This window comes from Oryx dammah, unplaced genomic scaffold (genome assembly GCF_014754425.2).
Source record: "Oryx dammah isolate SB20612 unplaced genomic scaffold, SCBI_Odam_1.1 HiC_scaffold_28, whole genome shotgun sequence".
NCBI classification, from domain to species: Eukaryota; Metazoa; Chordata; class Mammalia; order Artiodactyla; family Bovidae; genus Oryx; species Oryx dammah.
The window spans coordinates 29,016,620-29,036,303 of NW_024070212.1; the positions used below are offsets into that span (position 1 = coordinate 29,016,620).

The 19,684-nt window shown below is 39.8% G+C and overlaps 1 protein-coding gene across 1 annotated transcript in view; it reads left to right on the forward strand.

Moving 5' to 3' along the window:
* The first annotated feature begins 206 nt into the window (after positions 1-206).
* Positions 207-19,684, forward strand: part of SLC16A1 (solute carrier family 16 member 1) — a 31,925-nt gene continuing 12,447 nt past the window's right edge. The window contains exons 1-2 of the mRNA XM_040231018.1: positions 207-407; positions 17,255-17,515. Of these exons, the coding sequence (XP_040086952.1) occupies positions 17,299-17,515 (217 nt within the window). The 5' untranslated portion in view covers positions 207-407; positions 17,255-17,298. The remainder of the gene's footprint in view (positions 408-17,254; positions 17,516-19,684) is intronic.

The following is a 19,684-nucleotide window of genomic DNA, read 5'->3' on the forward strand; positions in this document are numbered from 1 at the left end:
CATAGCGGGGGCGCCGCGCGCGGGTCTTGCCGGGCCGCGGGTCACGTGGCGGGGCGGGGGGCGGCAGCGCGCGCGAGCAAGAGAAAGCGAGTGAGCGGGCGCGCGCCTGAGAGCTGTGGAGGCGCGAGTCGCGGTTCGAGTGTAAGTGTAGGGGGGAGGGGGCGGTGGCAGTGAGGGCCAACTCCACTCCCTGTGCGCATGCTCCGGCCCCGGGTTATAAGGCAGCCTCGCGGGCCGGGCCCGACAAAGTGCTGGCGAGCTGCTACGTGACTAGCCGGGCGCGTGGGTGCCCGGACGAGCGAACTAGGCAGCCGGCAAAGGACGCGACCTGGACCGTGGGCCCAACGAAAACTCCAGCCGCGCCGCCGCGTCACGCTCACGCTAGGCGCCGCGAGCCGCGCATAACGGTTAGTTGGTAACGGCCGGTTGCGTGCTTGGCGGGGACCCTGCGGTGTCCTTGCTTCCTCCGCGTGTTAGGAGGGAGGCGTGGGGGAGTGGAGGGCTTGGTCTCCGAGGGAGGGGCGACGGCCGGGCGGGGGCTTAGGACCGCAGCGGCCACGTGGCCTCGGAGCGCGGCGTTGCTGAAGGAGACCTTGAAGCGCTGGGGACAGCGCCTCTCAGCAGAGCTGCGGCCCCGTTGTCAGGTGCGGGCCACCGGCCTGGCCGAGGAGTTGGGTCGTGGTGCCGGTGACCTTGGGAAAGTCGCTTCCCCTCTAGTCTTAAGTAGACTCTTCAGGAGATGCTTTTGATCTAGGAAAGGGACGACGTGAGGTTGACTCACGTGGTGCCTTCAAGCTGCTGGCCGCATTCTCCGAGGGTAGGGATTCAGGGCGGGAGTTATTTTGGACTCGTGGCACGCCCGCCCCAACCTCCTCGGCCAGCCAATCCTTGTCCCACCTGGTGACTTGCGGCAGTGGCTCTGGGGAGCTGCAGTCCCCGTAGCCAAGACGTGACTGCAGGGTTTGAGTGGACTTTGCCGAGGGAACATTGCAACTGGCAGGCTCCCGGAGTGGTGCTGACGGGAACTCTTTGTCATTCAACCTGTGGCTGCGGAACGTCCGCCGCAGCGCCCTCACTCTGGGACTTCAAGGCGGCCCTGAGGAGAGGAGTCTGAAGCATAGCATTACACTTGGTATGATGCTCGCTTTTTGTTCCAGACACATACTTTCTCCCCACGTGCGTTTTAAGATTTCGTTTCTTTGTCACGACTCAAATGCGACAGGCAGTTGCCAAAATTAGTTTGTAATTAATCTTAACCCCTAAAAAAGTACTACTTGAGTCAGATTCCTAGTGTGCTGTACTTGGCATTTGCTCTGTCATAACTAGTTTTGAAACTTGTTTTTCCAAAAATTATTCTGGTTTTGAAATAAAATGTGGACACCTCAGTGCCCTGATAAAACAAATGTGGGTATAGTTACTAGGGGAATATGATACAGTGAATTCTGAATTGTGAGTTTTCTAGAGTGTAAGTAGGAATTAGCCATTAATAAGCAATTTTGATGGCTGCTACCAGCCCAGTGAGGTGATGCAGAGAATATGTATTTTAGTGTAGTTTTTTAGTTAGGCACTAAAAATACCCTTAAGACCAAGTTTTATGCCTTAGGGTACAAATTTGCCTTCAGGTTGCCATAGAGAAAATATATAGTTTAAGACATTTAGCCCTTAAAACAGGTATTGGGTATTATTTAAACACAAGTTGAACTTTAGTAATTAATTCAGGGATTGGATGCTGTTCTTTCATTGGACTGCATTGACCCTTGTTAAAAATGCAAGTTAACGGTCTGGGGATATTTTTATAGCTGAATAGGTTTAAAGGTTTAGTTGTAAGCTTAACATAATAGGCTATAACATACCTAAACAGATTAAAAAGGAAAAAGATTCATGTTACCATAGGATGAACCAACTGATCAGTGTTTAAATAGTTTACATATCTTTTGGCCTTTTAAATGTTAATTCATATAACTCCGGAAAAGATCTTACTGACCAGCTAGTCAGTTTTCCTTATTTTATAGATTAGGAAACTTGTTAGGGAGGTTAAATGACTTCTGATCTTAGTTCTGAAAACTTTAATGGTTAGGTGAGAATTATGTAACTTTTGACTCCCATTTAATGAGTTCAGCACTCCTGAACTTTCTTTAAAAATTATAAATACAGGTATGAAATGTGTGTGTGAGAGAGACAGAATCACTCAGTCGTGTCTGACTCTTTGTGACCCCATGGACTGTAGCCCACCAGGCATCTCTGTGGAATTCTCCAGGCCCATTTTCTTCTCTAGGGGACCTTCTCGACCCAGGGATTGGACCCCAGTCTTCTGCATTTCAGGCAGATTCTTTGCCATCTGAGCTACCAGGGAAGCCCTAGATATGAATTATCTTATGCCAAAAAAGTTATTTTGAGTAATTAGTAACTTCCCAACTTATACCTTCATTCTCACTGTGTTTTCCATCCACTTCATAATGTGCCTTCCTATGAAGGATTTAGGTCCCTGCAGATGTCTACATGGCATTTTGTTAGAGAAGAGGATTAGGAAGATGGGACCTGATTTGTTGGCTACCAGCCACTAGGATTCAGAGACACCTAGGATTCAGCAAGAACAAGTTCTAGCCCTGGAACTTCCCTGGTGGTCCAGTGGTTAAGACTCCATGCTCCCAATGCAGGGGGCCCCGGTTCAATCCTTGGTCAGGGAACTAGATCCCACATTCTGCAACTACGAGTTATCATGCCACAACTAAGACCTGGTGCAGCCAAATAAATAAAAGTTAAAAAAAAAGACTCTGTACTCCCAATACAGGAGGCCCAGGTTTGATCCCTGTTGGGGAAATAAGTTCTAGCCCTATCATTCCTGGAGTTTATAGTCTAACTGGAAAGCATTATATTGACATAAATACCAGAATATGTACTCTTTTTATAAACAATTATTGAATACGTAATAGAGGAAGTAGAGGTTCCTATGGGAACAAATACTGTATTATGTAGGTGTGAGACAACTCCCAGCTTAGTATAGAAGCAAAGGTAGTCCTCTCTGAGGAAATGCTGTTTAACTTGAGACTTGAAGGATGAATAGGAGTTAGCTAAAGCCAGAGAGTAATAGTGAAAAGAGCATTCCAGATCTGAGTACTGAAGCTGCAGTCAGAATACAGGGTACATTAGAAGAACTTAAAAGAGTTTTGCTAAAGCATAAAAATAGAGCACAGAGAACACGGAAAGATAGGAGTTGGAGAGATGGGCAATATCAAATAATGAAAGGCCTTAATTAGTCATTTTAAGGAGTAGGGAAGGGACCAAGTAAAAAGACTTAAGGAAGTGCTCTTGAAGCTAAATGAATCAAGTTTAATGGTTATAAATGGGGTTGGGAATGGCACGATCAGACTGAATTTTAGAAATACCACTCTGATTACAAAGTGGAGAACAGGTTGGAGGCTTTTGGAATTTTGTGAGATCACAGTGATGGACAAGATGGACAGTAGGGGGAAGATGGAAGAGAGAGGGAAACAGACAGGATTCAATGATAGACCATATGTGGAAGACTGGGAAAGCCAGAGAAGTTAAAAATATTTCCTAGGTTTCTAGCTTGAGCAAATATGAGGGTTTTTTTTTTTCTCCATCTACCCAATGTGGACATTAAGAGGTTATGTGACTAGCCCAGGGCTGTTCAGCTTGTAAAGACTGGAAATGTCTTTTTGCAGTTATTGATAGTGATTTTTTCCCCTTCTATACAATTTATTACGGCAACTTTCAAAACCCAATTGAAGTTTCAAACAGCCATTAATGTTTCATCTGTACTCCTACCTGCTTCTCTCTGCCCCCTATTATATTATTGTGAAGCAAAACAGATACAGTAAATATTTCAGTATAATATTCAGTATAATAATATGTAAATATTTCAGTATATCCCCAGAAGATATAACTCTTGGGCTTCCCTGGTGGCTCCGTGATAAAGAATTTGCCTGCCAATGCAGGAGACACAGGTTTGATCCCTGATCTCGGAAGATCCCACATGCCGCAGAGCAATTAAGTCCTTGTACCACAACTACTGAGCCTGTGCTCTAGAGTCTGGGAGCCGCAACTACTGATGCAGTTAGGCTCTAGACCAGGCGCTCTGCAACAAGAGAAGCCACCACAATGAGAAGCCCGAGCACCACAACTAGATAGTAGCCTCTGCTTGCCGCAACTAGAGAACACCGTGGCGCATTGAAGACTCAGCACAACAAAAAATAAATTAAAAAAAATTTAAAGTAACTCTTCCTTAAAAAAAAAAAAACCAAGATGATGCTTTAAAGAAACAACCATAACCATTGTTCTGCCTTTAAATATTAATATCACCAAAAAACTAAGCAGTATTCACATTTTCCTAAACTGTTTCAAAATAATTGATCAGTTTGATTTGAGATCTAAATAAGGTCACACATTACTTTTGGTTGGTATGTCTTCCCTTTTTTCTTATTTTCCTCTTATTTGTTGAAGGTACCATATCATTTTTATGCAGTTTCCCTCATTCTGGATTTTGTTGAATGTGTCCCGCTGGTATAGATTTAACATGTCCTAGTTTAACATGTTCTATTGTATTTTCTGTAAACTGGTAGCTAGATTGAGGTTTGATTTCTGAGAGGAGGTATGGTGCGGTGGAAAGGGCAAATATAATTCATAGTGACGGTGTGTATTTCCATTGGGGGGCATATGATATTTGTCCTTCATACTGCTATCTTGATGGCCTAATTCTGTTATTTCATTGGTGGTTTGCAAATGGCAGTTTAATTCTAACATTCCTTCTTAATTAAAAGAAATATATTTATTTATTTATTTGGCTGTGTTGAGTCTTAGTTGTGGCACTTGGGCTCTCTAGTTGTGGCATGCAGGCTCAGTTGCTCTGAGGCATGTAGGATCTTTATTCTCTGACCAGGGATCAAATCCATGTCCCCTGCATTGCAAGGTAGATTCTTAACCTCTGGACCACAGGGAAGTCCCTTTGTCTTAACTGAGTAGCTAGAATACCTCTACAGAAAAGATAGTTTGAATAGGAAGGGCAAGTTAAAAATTTATGTGCTTAATATAATATGAGTGAGAGTGAAGTCGCTCAGTCATGTCCGACTTTTTGTGACCCCGTGGACTGTAGCCTACCAGGCTCCTCCATCCATGGGATTTTCCAGGCAAGCGTACTGGAGTGGGTTGCCATTTCCTTCTTCAGGGGATCTTCCCAACCCAGGACTTGAACCCAGGTCTCCTGCACTGGCAGGGAGATTCTTTACAACTGAGCTACGAGGGAAGCACAGTATCATATCATGTATCATATATGATTGTAACACTGTCTTTTTGGAGAAATGTATTTGAATGTACCAAGATACATTCTCTTTGAAAGCCAGTACATATTTTATTAGAATGTTTTTTAGCATTTGTCCTTAATGTTTCAAATGGCTTTTAGTATTAGGAACATTTAGAATTTCTTTTCTTAAATTGGCAGGGATTCTTTTGGTCTTTGTTCTTTCTTGCAGAGCTTATCTGTTACCATAGGTTTGAAGGAATTTCTGGTAGAATCACTTACTACCAAATCTAAACCTCTAGCTGTAACCAGATTACAGGTTTTAAATTCCTTGAGGACAGGGATTGATTACTCCAGATAGCCAGGCTTAAAATCGGAGTCATTTTAATACTTCTCTAGTGGGCTCCTTCCCTACCAAATGCATTTAAGTGCCAACCCCTTCTTCCCTTGGTTATCTCTTACGTCCACTTTTTCCCATCCCACCCCACCCCTAGTTTAGGCTGTTGTCATTATTAGATTAGTACCATGACCTTTTAAGTTGTATGTTATTCATCTTTTAATTTGCCCTGACAAATTTTTCTCCAAATTTTTCCCTCTGTAATTTTTTCTCCTTCTCCTCCTTTTCCCTCTTCTTATGCCTCTTCCCCTTCTGCTTCCTCTCTTTCTTTTTGGTTGTAGGATCTATTTCATAATGGATTTATGGCATAAAGACTAGAATAGGTGACTTGTGAGCTGTGGTGTCTTACAGAGAAGTGATTAAAAGAGCAGTTAGAATCCTATTGAGGTGATTTTTCTTCTAGGGGTACATTATGCACAATAACTATATGAGTTCACATCCACAACAGTGTTATTGGTTGCATGGGCTGAGTCACTGAAGAGTGCTACTGACCATTTATGCAGAAACAGTGGGATCTAGCCCCTCTGGTTGTCCACACTGCCCTATTGCTGATTACAACTACTCATAACATTGAATCTGATTTGATTACAGTGATTTAGCCTTCATATAAAGGAGAAATTCCTCAAAATGTATAGGCAGTGTAAGCTTCATATTTGATCATGCATTGAAAAATATTTCTTCCCTCTGATTTTGCTCTTCTTATATAAATCTTCTGAAGATTATTAAATGAATGAAGACCTGCTGATACTGTTTTAGTGTGTTGTTTTGGATAATAACAGAGCTTTTGTAAATTGCCGTATTGAGCTTTTGAGAACCAAAGCTTATTACTTTATTAACTTTCTCTTCTATTCCCCAATCAGAGGTTTTAACCTGAGATATGCAGGTTGATACTCCATGTTGGATGGAATTCAAGGAGGCTATGAACTTACTTGGTTGGGGAAAAACTTTTCATTGACCTCTATGTAAAATTTAGAATTTAATCTGTGGCACCAAAAAAGCTAAGAACTCCTGCTCCTAACTCCTGTACTTCTGATGTGAGAATGAAGTTAGCCAGAACCTGTGATGCAACACAGCACACAACTCATGGTGTCAGTTAAGTAAATTTTTTGGCCACTGACTTCTGTGTACTAAATCATAAATCCTGACCTCACAAATGAGAGAGATCAAAGGGGGACTGCAGCTATGAAATTAAAAGACGCTTGCTTCTTGGAAGAAAAGCTCTGACCAACCTAGACAGTGTATCAAAAAGCAGAGACATCACTTTGCCCAAAGAAGGCTGAGTGCCAAAGAATTGATGCTTTTGAATTGTTGTGCTGGAGAAGACTCTTGAGAGTCCCTTGGACTGCAAGGAGATCAAGCTAGTCAATCTAAAAGAAAACAGTCCTGAATATTCATTGGAATATGAATTCCAATTGGAGCTGAAGCTCCAATACTTTGGCACCTGATGTGAAGAGCCGACACATGGAAAAGACCCTGATGCTGGGAAAGATTGGGGGCAAGAAGAGAAGGGGATGACAAAGGATGAGATGACTGGATGGCATCACTGACTCAGTGGACATGAGATTGATCACATTTCTGGAGATCGTGGAGGACAAGGAAGGCTGGCATGCTGCAGTCCATGGGGTCACAAAGAGTCGGACATGACTTAAACAACAGCAGCTATGCTAAGGGAGAACAAAATGACTTTCACAAATTGAAACAGAATAATTTTCCCTTGTATTCAGGAAGCATATTTTTAAAATTACTGTCTCCATCTCCTAGAGGTACATCTACTTGATGTAGCAGAGGGCAGAGAAATGGCCTAACAATTACCTGTTTGTGGGAAAATAAAAAACACTCACTTGAAAATTAGGTATTTCTAATAAAGGAACTGATTATTATCTTAGAACATAAAGTTATATTGTCAGCAATTACAAAGGCTATTTAAGTTTAATTATAGTAAATTTTGAGGTAATAATGCTGACTTTTTTGATACATCTTTAGTGTCTAGTCTTAAAAAGCTTTGTAAACAAACATTTGAGAATGGTGGATAATGCTTTAATGCCAAAGAGTACTCAGTTTTAATACTCTTATGTAGTTTGACAGTACTAATAAGACAAGTAAGAAAATTAAACTTGGTTCTTTGAGATAGTGAGGGTCAAAGGTAGCATAGTAATGAAGTTCAGACTCAATTCAAAGGATATTTACTAAACAAATATGTATACAAGAACTTACTAAAAGATGAAGAAATACATATTTTAAAATATGGCTTGAAACTTTCAGGATGAAAATAAAAGCTATGAAATGAAATGAAATGTCCGCATATTACTTTGTTGCTTCTAGGTTTCAAAACTTTTTTTTTTAATGTGAAACTAAGTATAGTGTTAATTATCACTGTGAGTGAGAAGTTCAACTCAGCCTTTTGCAAGAAAAGGAAAAGCTTTCTTTGTTGTTTATCTGTTAATAATTTGTAATTTTCCCCAGTTAGCTTCAGAATACTGGTAGTGAAGTAGAGTCTAACAGAAATACCAATAATTGTATTCAAATATTCATTCGTATTCAAAGTGTAACATAAATGACACTGTTTTGACAGTATGTCTAATTATAATTTTAATTCAGTCTTTAGATTTTGGAACAAGGTAGGTCATACAATAATAAACTGAAATGGCCCACTTAGATATTGATTTGTTGAATATGTATTTGTAGTGCTATAGAAAACAACATATAAAAGTATTCCAAAATATAGCCTGAAATTCTGCCAAGCAAAACCTGCCTTTGGAGGACACAGCCTCCAACTTTCTTAATCTGCTGGAATCAAGTGAAAATGAAGCATTAAAGAAGACAACATCTGCTGTAGTAATAACTCAAGAAAGTGAGACTGATCAGGTAAGCTCTATGTGCTGAAGCAAAATACCTTTCTGCCTGTGTTTCTTAACACAGAAAGCATAACATCACTGGAGGGTTCTTTGTTTCATATTTTTCCCCCACCCTCAAAAACTGGGAAAGTCACGTTCTTTGAATCCTAACATCATTTGGTCCTGGTGGAGAGATTAGTTGGTGTTTTTTGTTTTGTTTTGTTTTTGTTTGTTTTGCTTTGCACCCAGCTTAGTTCTCTGACTAGGAACCAAACCCTGTCCCCTGGCACTGAAAGCATGGAATCCTAACCACTGGACTGCCAAGAGAGTTCCTTAGCTTTTTTATAAGTTGAAACAAAAGCTTCTGTCTTGAAGATCTAGAAGCACACACTTAAGCTAATGAGGGAAATAGTTACTTACAAAGAAAGAAACAAATATGGGAATTAGTCTATTAGTTTTTTCCAGCATGCTATGGCAACCCACTCCAGTATTTTTGCCTGGAGAATCCCAGGGACAGAGGAGCCTGGTGGGCTGCCGTCTGTGGGGTTGCACAGAGTCGGACATGACTGATTGACTTAGCAGCAGCAGCAGCCAAGAATCATTGAGTTAAGATGTCATAGAGGCCATTAATTTCATGTGGCAAGGTATATTCAGAAAAACAGTAATGATATTAGTGGACTGAAATAGAATTTTAGCATTAAATAAACTTATGGTATTGTTAATGAAAAATAATTTCATTTTTGAAAATTACTAAATGCTTCTGTCACATCAATATGTGGATTTGGAACACAATTATACTCCTATCTTTGCGTTTGTTTCTGAATTGATTTTTAAGGTATCCTAAAGCATTGGTGCCTCTTGTGACTGTCAATTTTAATTGTGTCTTAATAAAAAATTGATTTTATTAACTTAAAGCTTTGAAATATCCATGAGTTCTTTTTTGTTTTTTAATGAGCAAATAACTGCCACAGCAGTTAAAGCAGTGAAAGCGCAGCATCCTCACTACTGGACCACCAGGGTATGCCCCCAGAGAAGTTATTTTCTAATCTTTGGACATCATTATTTGCCTCCTTAACCCCATATGTAAGCTCCAGTGTTAGAGTATTTAAATTAACTTGATCTCATGGTTTTTTGTTTATTATGCTACTATTTTCTAAAATACTTACATTACAGACATAGTACTTTAGCTTCTCTGTGGTGTGACATTTGAGGGTAGCCCAGATGCCCAACCACACTGAGGTGGGATAGTGTTCTGCAAGTTAGGAATTTGCAGTGAAAAGTAAAAAATGAATTTGTCGGACTTCCCTGGTGATCCGTTGTTGGTTAAGAATTTGCCTGCCAGTGCAGGGGACACAAGTTTGATTCCTAGTCCAGGAAGATCCCACATGCCGTGTGTGGGGCAGCTCAGCCTGTGCACTGCAACTACTGAGACCATACTCTGGAGCCCATGACCTGCAACAAGAGAAGCACCGAAATGAGAAGCCTCGAACCCTTGCTCTGCAACTGGAGAGTGCCTGCAACTAGAGAAAGAAAGCCTGCAAGCATCTGAAGACAGGGCACAGCCAAAAATAAATAAATATTTTTTTTTAAATGAATTTCCTACTGTTTTGAGTAGATGTCCACCTTTACCCAAAGATTTTAATTCATGCTCAGCCCTAAATTAATCCACAGACTTTTATATTGGAGAGAAAAATGTTATTGTCTGTCTAAAGTAAACCTTACCATTTTTGAGATACTGTTCTCAGCGTTCTGAATATTAGTGTGATTCATAGTTTAAAATGCTTTTGCCACAAAATACAATGAAAGAGTGAAAAATAGGCTCCTTTTATTTTTTACAATATGAATTAAAAACCTTAGAATTTTGTAGAAATTCCATGTAACAATCTATGTGTTCAACAATAAGTGATTTTTTAAAGTATGGTACATCCACAGAATAGAATAACACTATTTTAAAAAAATGTTAGAGGGAATTCCCTCGCAGCCCAGTGGTTAGGACTTCATGCTTCCACTGCAGGAGCATGGGTTCAATCTCTGATCAGGGAACTAAGACCTTGCATGCTGCATAGTGCAGCCAAAAAAAGTTACAGAACTAGGCATGTATCAAAAAATGCTTCAGATATTGAATAGGAAAAGCAGGCCATAAAACATGAAATACAGTCTCATGTTTATTTTTATGCTTATGCATGACTATCCTAGAAATAAGTTTAGAATTTACATTGCATGTAACTAACTTACACGAGGGCTTACACCAGGGCTTCCCTGGTGGCTCAGCTGGTAAAGAATCTGCTTGCAATGCGAGAGACCTGAGTTCAATCGCTGGGTTGGGAAGATCCCCTGGAGAAACAAAAGGCTACCCACTCAGTATTCTGGCCTGGAGAATTCCATGAACTATAATGGGGTTGCAAAGAGTCGGACACAACTGAGCAACTTTCACTTTTCACTACATGAGGATGATAGAATGACAGGTACATTTAATGTTTCTAGTCACATAAGCACATATAACTTTGTCATCTTTTAAAACTTTGCTGCTTTCTGTTTTCTTTATTATAAAGCAATGTATGTTAGTTGGAACAAGTCAAACAAGGAAAGAGGATGTTATCTCCCCTTCCCAACCTTCAACCATTGTAAAGTTTTATATATACTTAGAACATATTTCAGAGAAGGCAATGGCACCCCACTCCAGTACTCTTGCCTGGAAAATCCCATGGACGGAGGAGCCTGGTAGGCTGCAGTCCATGGGGTTGAAGAGTTGGACACGACTGAGCGACTTCACTTTCACTTTTCACTTTCATGCATTGGAGAAGGATATGGCAACCCACTCCAGTATTCTTGCCTGGAGAATCCCAGGGATGGGGGAGCCTGGTGGGCTGCCGTCTATGGAGTTGCACAGAGTTGGACACGACTGAAGTGACTTAGCAGCAGCAGCAGAACATATTTATTTAGTTTACTTAATTTGTTTACCTGTGCCTGTCTTGTTTACTGCTTTTCACTGGGGGCACTCAGATTTTATTATATGAAAGCAAAAAAGTAGTGGGTATCCTAATATAACTTTTAAATGATTATACAGTCTGTGATTCATAATTTTGCAAGTGTTAATTGCAGTAACAATCAGATGAAATTTGATGATTTAGCATATTGACAGTTGATCCTCTTGGAATCTAATGACCCTAAAAATCCTGCCTTTCAAAGAATCTTGATTAACAAAGTATGCTTTTTTTATTGCACTAATAAAAACTAACCCTTGTTCTTTGGGATGATATAGTTCATAAAGTTATACCACAGTTTGTATTTGGATAGTGACAAGAGTGAAATGGGCAAGAAATACAGCATGGCACACAGGAAATTGTTATAGACAAGAGGGTTTAATCTGCTACTATAGATTACTTTTCATCTTGGTATATTTAATAGCTAATGAACTTCATGTTTTTCTTTTTGAAGTCAGTATGTACATAGTATAAATATACACACGTAAATATATTCATTCCCTTTAAGTTTGCATGTTTGACCATTTGCAGATATGATCAGCTTCATCAGTTTTCTATACTACTTATAAAGGTTTTATCCTCATTTCTAAAAGAAGATAAAAGAAAATTCAGATTCATCTTGGTAAAATGGGGTCATTATAGCAATATCAAAGAGCTACCGTAGAGTATTAATATTAAACACTGTTGTTTCCAAAGAATTGATGCTTTTGAACTGTGGTGTTGGAGAAGACTCTTGAAGAGTGTCTTGGACTGCAAAGAGATCCAACCAGTCCATCCTAAAGGAGATCAGTCCTGGGTGTTCCATGGAAGGACTGATGTTGAAGCTGAAACTCCAGTACTTTGGCCACCTGATGTGAAGAACTGACTCATTGGAAAAGACCCTGATGCTGGGAAAGATTGAAGGCAGGAGGAGAAGGGGACGAGGATGAGATGGTTGGATGGCATCATGGACTCAATGGACATAAGATTGAGCTAGCTCCGGAAGTTGGTAATGGACAGAGAAGGCTGGCATGCGGCAGTCCATGGGGTTGAAAACAGTTGGACACACTGAGCAACTGAACTGAACTGTTTCTTGACTGATCCTGGTTTCTTCATTTTCTCCCTTTCCTGATTAGCAACTGTTTGAACCTGCACTTGGGAAGTCAGGGGAGGTCTCAAGGAGGCATCACTTCTCAACTTTTGTTAACATATCAGAGAATATACATAATCATCTGAAGAAGCTGACCATTAAACTCTTTTCCAACAACATATCTGCTTAAAATTGCTTTAGATCAAAAACCTTATTTGTAGGATGATCTGATCATGTAAATGATTTTTAAATCCATAAATAGTTACGAATGTTGACATTTTGGGAATTATAAATATGTGTTAAACTAAAAACAAGATTTAGAATCAATTTTCATGTATACTGAAGTATTCTGGTTAGAAAATAGTTCATTTCTCTTCAAGGGTGTTAGGTATAATTTCTTATAATATTGGCTGGGTTTACCTTGAGTGATAAGGGAGATTAAGTTCTTTATATGCCATTTGATCAAAAATCATGTATTTCAAAACTGCTGAGTGTTGGCCTAACCAGTTACAGTAGTATTTATTCTTTTGAAACTGCACACCTCGAACACATACATACTTCTCAGATGGGACTTGAACAAACTCTGGTTTAGAACTATAAAGAAAACTGAGTGCCGAAGAATTGATGCTTTTGAACTGTGGTGTTGGAGAAGACTCTTGAGAGTCCCTTGGACTCCAAGGAGACCCAACCAGTCCAAACTAAAGGAAATCAGTCCTGAATATTCATTGGAAGGACTGATTCTGAAACTCCAATACTTTGGCCACCTGATGCGAAGAGCTGACTCGTTTGAAAAGACCCTAATGCTGGGAAAGATTGAAGGTGGGAGGAGAAGGGGACAACAGATGGTTGGATGGCATCACCAACTCAATGGGCATGAGTTTGAGTAAGCTCCAAGAGTTGGTGATGGACAGGGAGGCCTGGCGTGCTGCAGTTCATGGGATCACAAAGAGTCGGACACAACTGAGCGACTGAACTGAACAAATCCACAGTCTCTCAGCTGAAACCACATACTTGGTCTCAGGACGTAATGAAACTCAGGTTCTTTTATGTCTCAGTGCAGAAGGAATTCAGCAAGAGGCAAAGCAATTGACAAGAAATAGATTTAAGTATAGGATGCTTGGAAGGATACAAGCGGGTAGGCAAGAGGCTCTACCCCAGAACTAAGTGGAAAAACAGTTTTATTTAAGATGAAGTGAAAGCTGCTCAGTAGTGTCCAACACTTTGCGACCTCGTGGACTGTATAGTCCATGGAATTTCCCAGGCCAGAAGACTGGAGTGGGTAGCCTTTACCTTCTCCAGGGGATCTTCCCATCCCAGGGATTGAACCAGGGTCTCCTGCATTGCAGGCAGATTCTTTATCAACTGAGCTATCAGGGAAGCCCATTAAGGAGATAAACACTCCATAGACAAAGTATGTGCCATCTCAGAAGGTGAGATGCCCTGGGAGATACCCCATAGATAGAATGTGGTCCATCTCAAAAGGCAAGAGCAGCCCTGGGAGATAACACTCCTTAAGTGTGGGCTGTATCAGAATGTGAGAGCGGCCCCAGGGGATGGGGTGTTAGTTTTTATGGGCTGGCTAGTTTCACTATGGGGGAGGATTATTCCATTTTTTTGTGGGGAAGGAGCAGAGATTTTTAGAAATTGGGCCACCACCGACTCTTTGGTCTTTTATGGTTGACCTTAGAACTGTCATAGCACGTATGGGTGGGTTCATGTGTATGCTAATATGTAACAATGAATCTGTAAGGATGCCCAAGGTCCATAAAGTTGAAACTTCCACCATCTTGACCTGATCTGTTCTAACCAGTTTTTGTCCTGAACAGCTATGACCTCCTTTTAAAAGTTGTATCCTGGGAATTCTGTGGCAGTCCAGTGGGTAGGGCTTGATGCTGTCCTGGCCAGGGAACTAAGATCTTGCAGGGGGCGGAAAAAAGCTTATGCCCTGTCCCCTTCCCTCCTGTCTCATTTTCTTTGGTGCCTTCTGCTTGTTTGTAGTTTTTTTTAAAAAGTTTGTTTTGGTTTTCTTCATTGTATTCCATTTCAAAATAGAAAAGGCAAAGGAGGTTTCCTAGTCCTTGAATCTTGCGATCTACCTTGGGGCAAGTGGTTCTGAAAGCCGTGAAGCTGGACTGGGGGACAGTTATAAAGAGTAGTAGATTGGCTACTTCAGCATCAATAGCTTCAGTTAATCAGCCTTTCTGGATGTGAATGTTTGTATGTGAATTTGATATGTAAAACTGGTCTACACTTAGTAACAAATTCTTTTCGATAATTGGTTTTAGGTACTTTTTGCTCTTTTAAGTTCACATACAGGCCATTATCATTTTAGGAAATGACAATGGCTTTGTTTTAAATGTTGATGGAAAGTGTAGAGAACATAGTGAATACTATTTGCAGGGGCTTTTGTAACTCTTCTAGAGTAGGGGCAGAACATGAGGGGTAGGAAGCTCAACTTTGAATTTCCAAATGTTTACTTGCACAATTTCTGAGAGTTATGAAAAAAGGAGAGAAATCAGAAAATCTAGAAGGTGGTTCTTGTCACCACCACCATTGCTAAGAAAAGTTAGGATTATTTACTGTTTCCTATTCTTTCCAAGTCAATTGATGAAGAACTTTCTCATTATCTTATCACTTAAAAAAAAAATCTTCCTATCACTATCAGGCAACTACTGGAGAGTCATAAACTAATAGCTATGCTAATAGGAAGGCTGCTGTGCACACTGTAAGGATTAAAATATAAAACTTTAATCTCTTTTAGCCTCTGGATTTGCGCATTCCCTCTTCTCACTGGGGCTCTGAAAACTGTACAAGGAGGCCTGCTCACTTTCACTTTTTGAATGAACCCTTTTGTTTATAGCTCAAGTTTGGTCAGTTTGGAAGAAAATAGTTTGTTTAGATGATATTACACACTTTCTATTAAGTACTGTCAGAATTTTTAAGTTAGGAAGGACAACCATTTTTTGGGTGGTGGCAGAACTGTTGAATCCATGTCTGGGTTTCGAAGTGTTCTTTCTTTCAAAATTTGGGTACTCTTATTTCTTATACTTATTCCTAATGAATCTTTTTAAAGCTTCAAGTTTTAAATCTTAATTTTTACACAATGGAATAAGATATTATTAACTTGATGAGGCAAGTCTTAGTGACTAAAAATTGTAACTGCTATAACTAACTGGGACAAATCATAGCTGGCAGCCAAGCTCAAAGTTTAATCACGTCCAGCATGAATTAGCTGTTCGAGTCAGAGCTTGATGGGTTAAGTGACTCTGCTGTCTGTGTGTGGGTGTCTCTGTGTGTAAACATTCTGAGGCAAATTAATCTTTTTAGTGCTTCTTTGATTGAAAAAATTCAAGTGCTTTTTTTTTTCATAATTAGTTGAAGAAAGTGAAGTGAAAGTCGCTCAGTCATGTGCGACTCTTTGCGACCCCTTGGACTTAGTCCGTGGAATTCTCCAGGCCAGAATACTGAAGTGGGTAGCCTTTCCCTTCTCCAGGGGATGTCTCCCTACCCAGCTCTCCCACATTGCAGGTGGATTCTTTACCAGCTGAGCCACAAGGGAAGCCCAATTAGATGAAAGGAAAACTCAAAATTGGCTTAACGAGTTGATTTCAATTTACTGGTCTTATATCCTGAGATCTATCTAATTAAGTTCATTTTTAGTTCTAATACTTTTTTTTTATTCCTTAGCATTATGCACATAGACAATTTTTCATCTGTGAATGAAAACAGGTTTACTTCTTCCTTTCTAGTCTTTACGCCTGTAATTTCTTTCTCTGGCCTGCACAAGCTGGCTTAGAACCTTTAGTGCAATGTTGTAGAAGTGGTGAAACCTATATCCTTGCCTTTACAGAAACCTTCCTTTGGGACTGTCTTCTTCCTTACCCTACAACGTCCAGTGTCTTAAATCAGATTGGAAGTGTTCATATGGATTGGAAAGAACAGTATTTAGGAGATAACCAATATACTGCTCCTACAGTGTGAAGTTAGGGATTTGTGTTTTAGACTAACGAATGCTGCAGCCAAGAGTGAGCTTGTCATCTATGACCTGTATTTATTGTAGTAATACAGTCTGAGTGAAGATAATTTGAAGTGGACATACTCACACACTGTTGTAGGATGAGTTAAACATAGGGTGGAAGCTGGCTTTAAATAAATTAAAAGAGACCTTCATGAGAAAACAGGTAAGCCTACTGTCGAACAGCCACTCCCATCTTTTCCAAAACTATTCAAAATCTAACAGTCTAAACCTTGCTAAATACTAGTATTGGGTAGCTTCAAGAAAAAGGGATAATCTTTTATTTGAAACTACTATCTTTCGACTTTATAGTTCAACTTGTGTGTTGTTTAGGAATTTAACCAAAGAAATTGGATGGATAAAAGGAAACTTTTTGAAATTATTTTCCAGCTCATTAAATGCAATTCTTATGTGTTCAGAATGATCTTGTATTTTGCAAATTGCTATGTATCTAGTAAGTCAGGTGCCTACTTCCTATTACTTTTAAGTCAGCATATTAATAAGAGAAAGTAAGTATTTAAGAATACACAAGAAAGGGGAAAAGCTTACAAAGCCTGTATTAAAACCTAGAATTTTCATAGAGTATTGAAAAATAGTTCTGTTACTTGAGAGCTAGGTGTAAAGTGTACTTTGCTGTTGGGAGTACTAGATGGGAGTGCTTTATTGCTGACATTGCATTTAAATTTTGTATTGTGTAGGTACTTGGATTTGAACTGCATTTTGGAATTTATCAACATTTACAATGCCACCAGCAGTTGGAGGTCCAGTTGGATACACCCCCCCAGATGGAGGCTGGGGGTGGGCAGTGGTAGTTGGAGCTTTCATTTCCATTGGCTTCTCTTATGCGTTTCCCAAATCTATTACTGTGTTCTTCAAAGAAATTGAAGGTATATTTAATGCCACCACCAGTGAAGTGTCATGGATATCTTCCATCATGTTGGCTGTCATGTACGGTGGAGGTGAGTACCCACTAAGGCCTGTTGTTTTGATTTTCACTAAGCAACCAGATACTCTGTTTTAGGTAACTTTTTAAAAAATGTTTTACTCACAAGGTTTGAAATGGTATTCCTTAAAGCTTTGTGTTTAAAATAATCACATTTTTAATTTTAATTAACAATGACAACTCTTGCTTTGCTTGTTGCACTATAGTATTCCAAAAACAGAAATAAGAAATTGTTAGGTCATTGGACTTAAAGCTCTTAGAAAAATTTCATGTGCACAACTGATTTTGCTTATTGCTTCCACTAGATTCTTGATATAAATGTAAATAAAGATTCTTTTTAATTGATGTTGGGAGGATTAAAGTAAATCAGGCTAACTTGAATATCATAGTTCAAAGTCTCATGTAAAATCTTTTCATGGTGTTAGAATTAAAGAACTGGATAAAAATCCCCTCCTTGTTTTGTTCCTTGTGATGTAATTAGTTCTAAAGCATTTCAGCTGCATCTTAGCTTAAGTTTTATCATTTTTTACCCTTCTGTTTTCTTCGACATGTTGTAAAGGAGTGAAGGAAATGTGGAGAGTAACTTGCTTACCTTAGCATCATTTAAAATAACTGGGGTTATTTGTTTGCCTTGGAACATCAAATCACAATTTAACATATAAAAGTCAAAACCTCTCATAAAAATAAAATAAGTATTTGCTTAGTTAGCAGAGATTCTAAAGTTAAGTGTATTTATTTACTGGGATTGACAGTTCACATGTTGATTTATGTAGCCAACCTTTCACTTTTTATTTAATGATAATTTAGTACCTCAGAGGAACTTCCCTAATAGTTCAGTTGGTAAAGAATCTACCAAAAAAAAAAAAAAAAGAATCTACCTGCAATTCAGGAGACCCCAGTTGATTCCTGGGTCGGAAAGATCCACTGGAGAAGGGCTAGGCTGCTGCTGCTGCTAAGTCGCTTCAGTCGTGTCCGACTCTGTGCGACCCCATAGATGGCAGCCCACCAGGCTCCTCCGTCCCTGGGATTCTCCAGGCAAGAACACTGGAGTGGGTTGCCATTTCCTTCTCCAATGCATGAAAGTGAAAAGTGAAAGTGAAGTCGCTCAGTCGTGTCTGACTCTTAGCGACCCCATGGACTGCAGCCCACCAGGCTCCTCCGTCCATGGGATTTTCCAGGCAAGAGTACTGGAGTGGGGGTGCCATTGCCTTCTCCAAGGCTAGGCTAACCACTCCAGTGTTGTTGGGCTTCCCTTGTGGCTCAGCTGGTAAAAAATCCACCTGCAATACGGGAGACCTGGGTTTGATCCCTGGGTTGGGAAGATTCCCTGGAGAGAAGGGAAAGGCTACCCACTCCAGTATTCGGGCCTGGAGAATTCTATGGACTGTATTAGTCCACAGGGTCGCAAAGAGTTGGACATGACTGAGCGACTTTCACTAGTACCTCAAATTATTTTCACATAAGGCCTTTAAAGAGATTCTGTATTTCATCTGTAAAACCTTAGCCTTAGGCTTCTAAACTGGTGGCAGATTCAACCAATATACATATGTATTTTTAAACCCATATTTATCAAGCTGTACACACATATTCCTCACTAGGCTAGGTCTAAGTTATAGAGGACACTGATCTTACAGACTGCCCTTGAGAAGTCTGTAATCCTGTTGAGACAATAATGTAAACAACTCATGAAACAGGAATAAGTATTTGAAGTCATAATTCAGTTCAGTGCTTAATCTCATTGCACAGAAAAAGGGTAAGCTGGCTGCCTTAAGGGGAGATAAAGTGGGAATGGAAATGGAAGATTTATTTTTTTTTTCTGCCGAATGTTTCTTTGTGCTTTTTAAATTTTGAATGCATGCCTGTTTTGTCTGTTATAAGTACTTTTTTTTTTTTTTAAGATTTTTTTGATGTGGGCCTTTTTTAAAGTCTGTTGTATTTCTTAAAACATTGCTTCTGTTTTTTGGCCACAAAGCATGTGGGATCTTTGCTCCCTGTCCAGGGATTGAACTCAGAACCTCTGGAAGGGAAGTCTTAATCACTGGGCCTACAGGAAAAGTACCTAAAATTAAGTACTTTTAAACAGACCAGAAGTTCTAAATTATATTACTTGTTTTTCATGAGTCCAGAGAAATTAAAAGGGATTTTGGACATTTTCTAGCTTCTGAGAACCATTCATTTTGGAGGC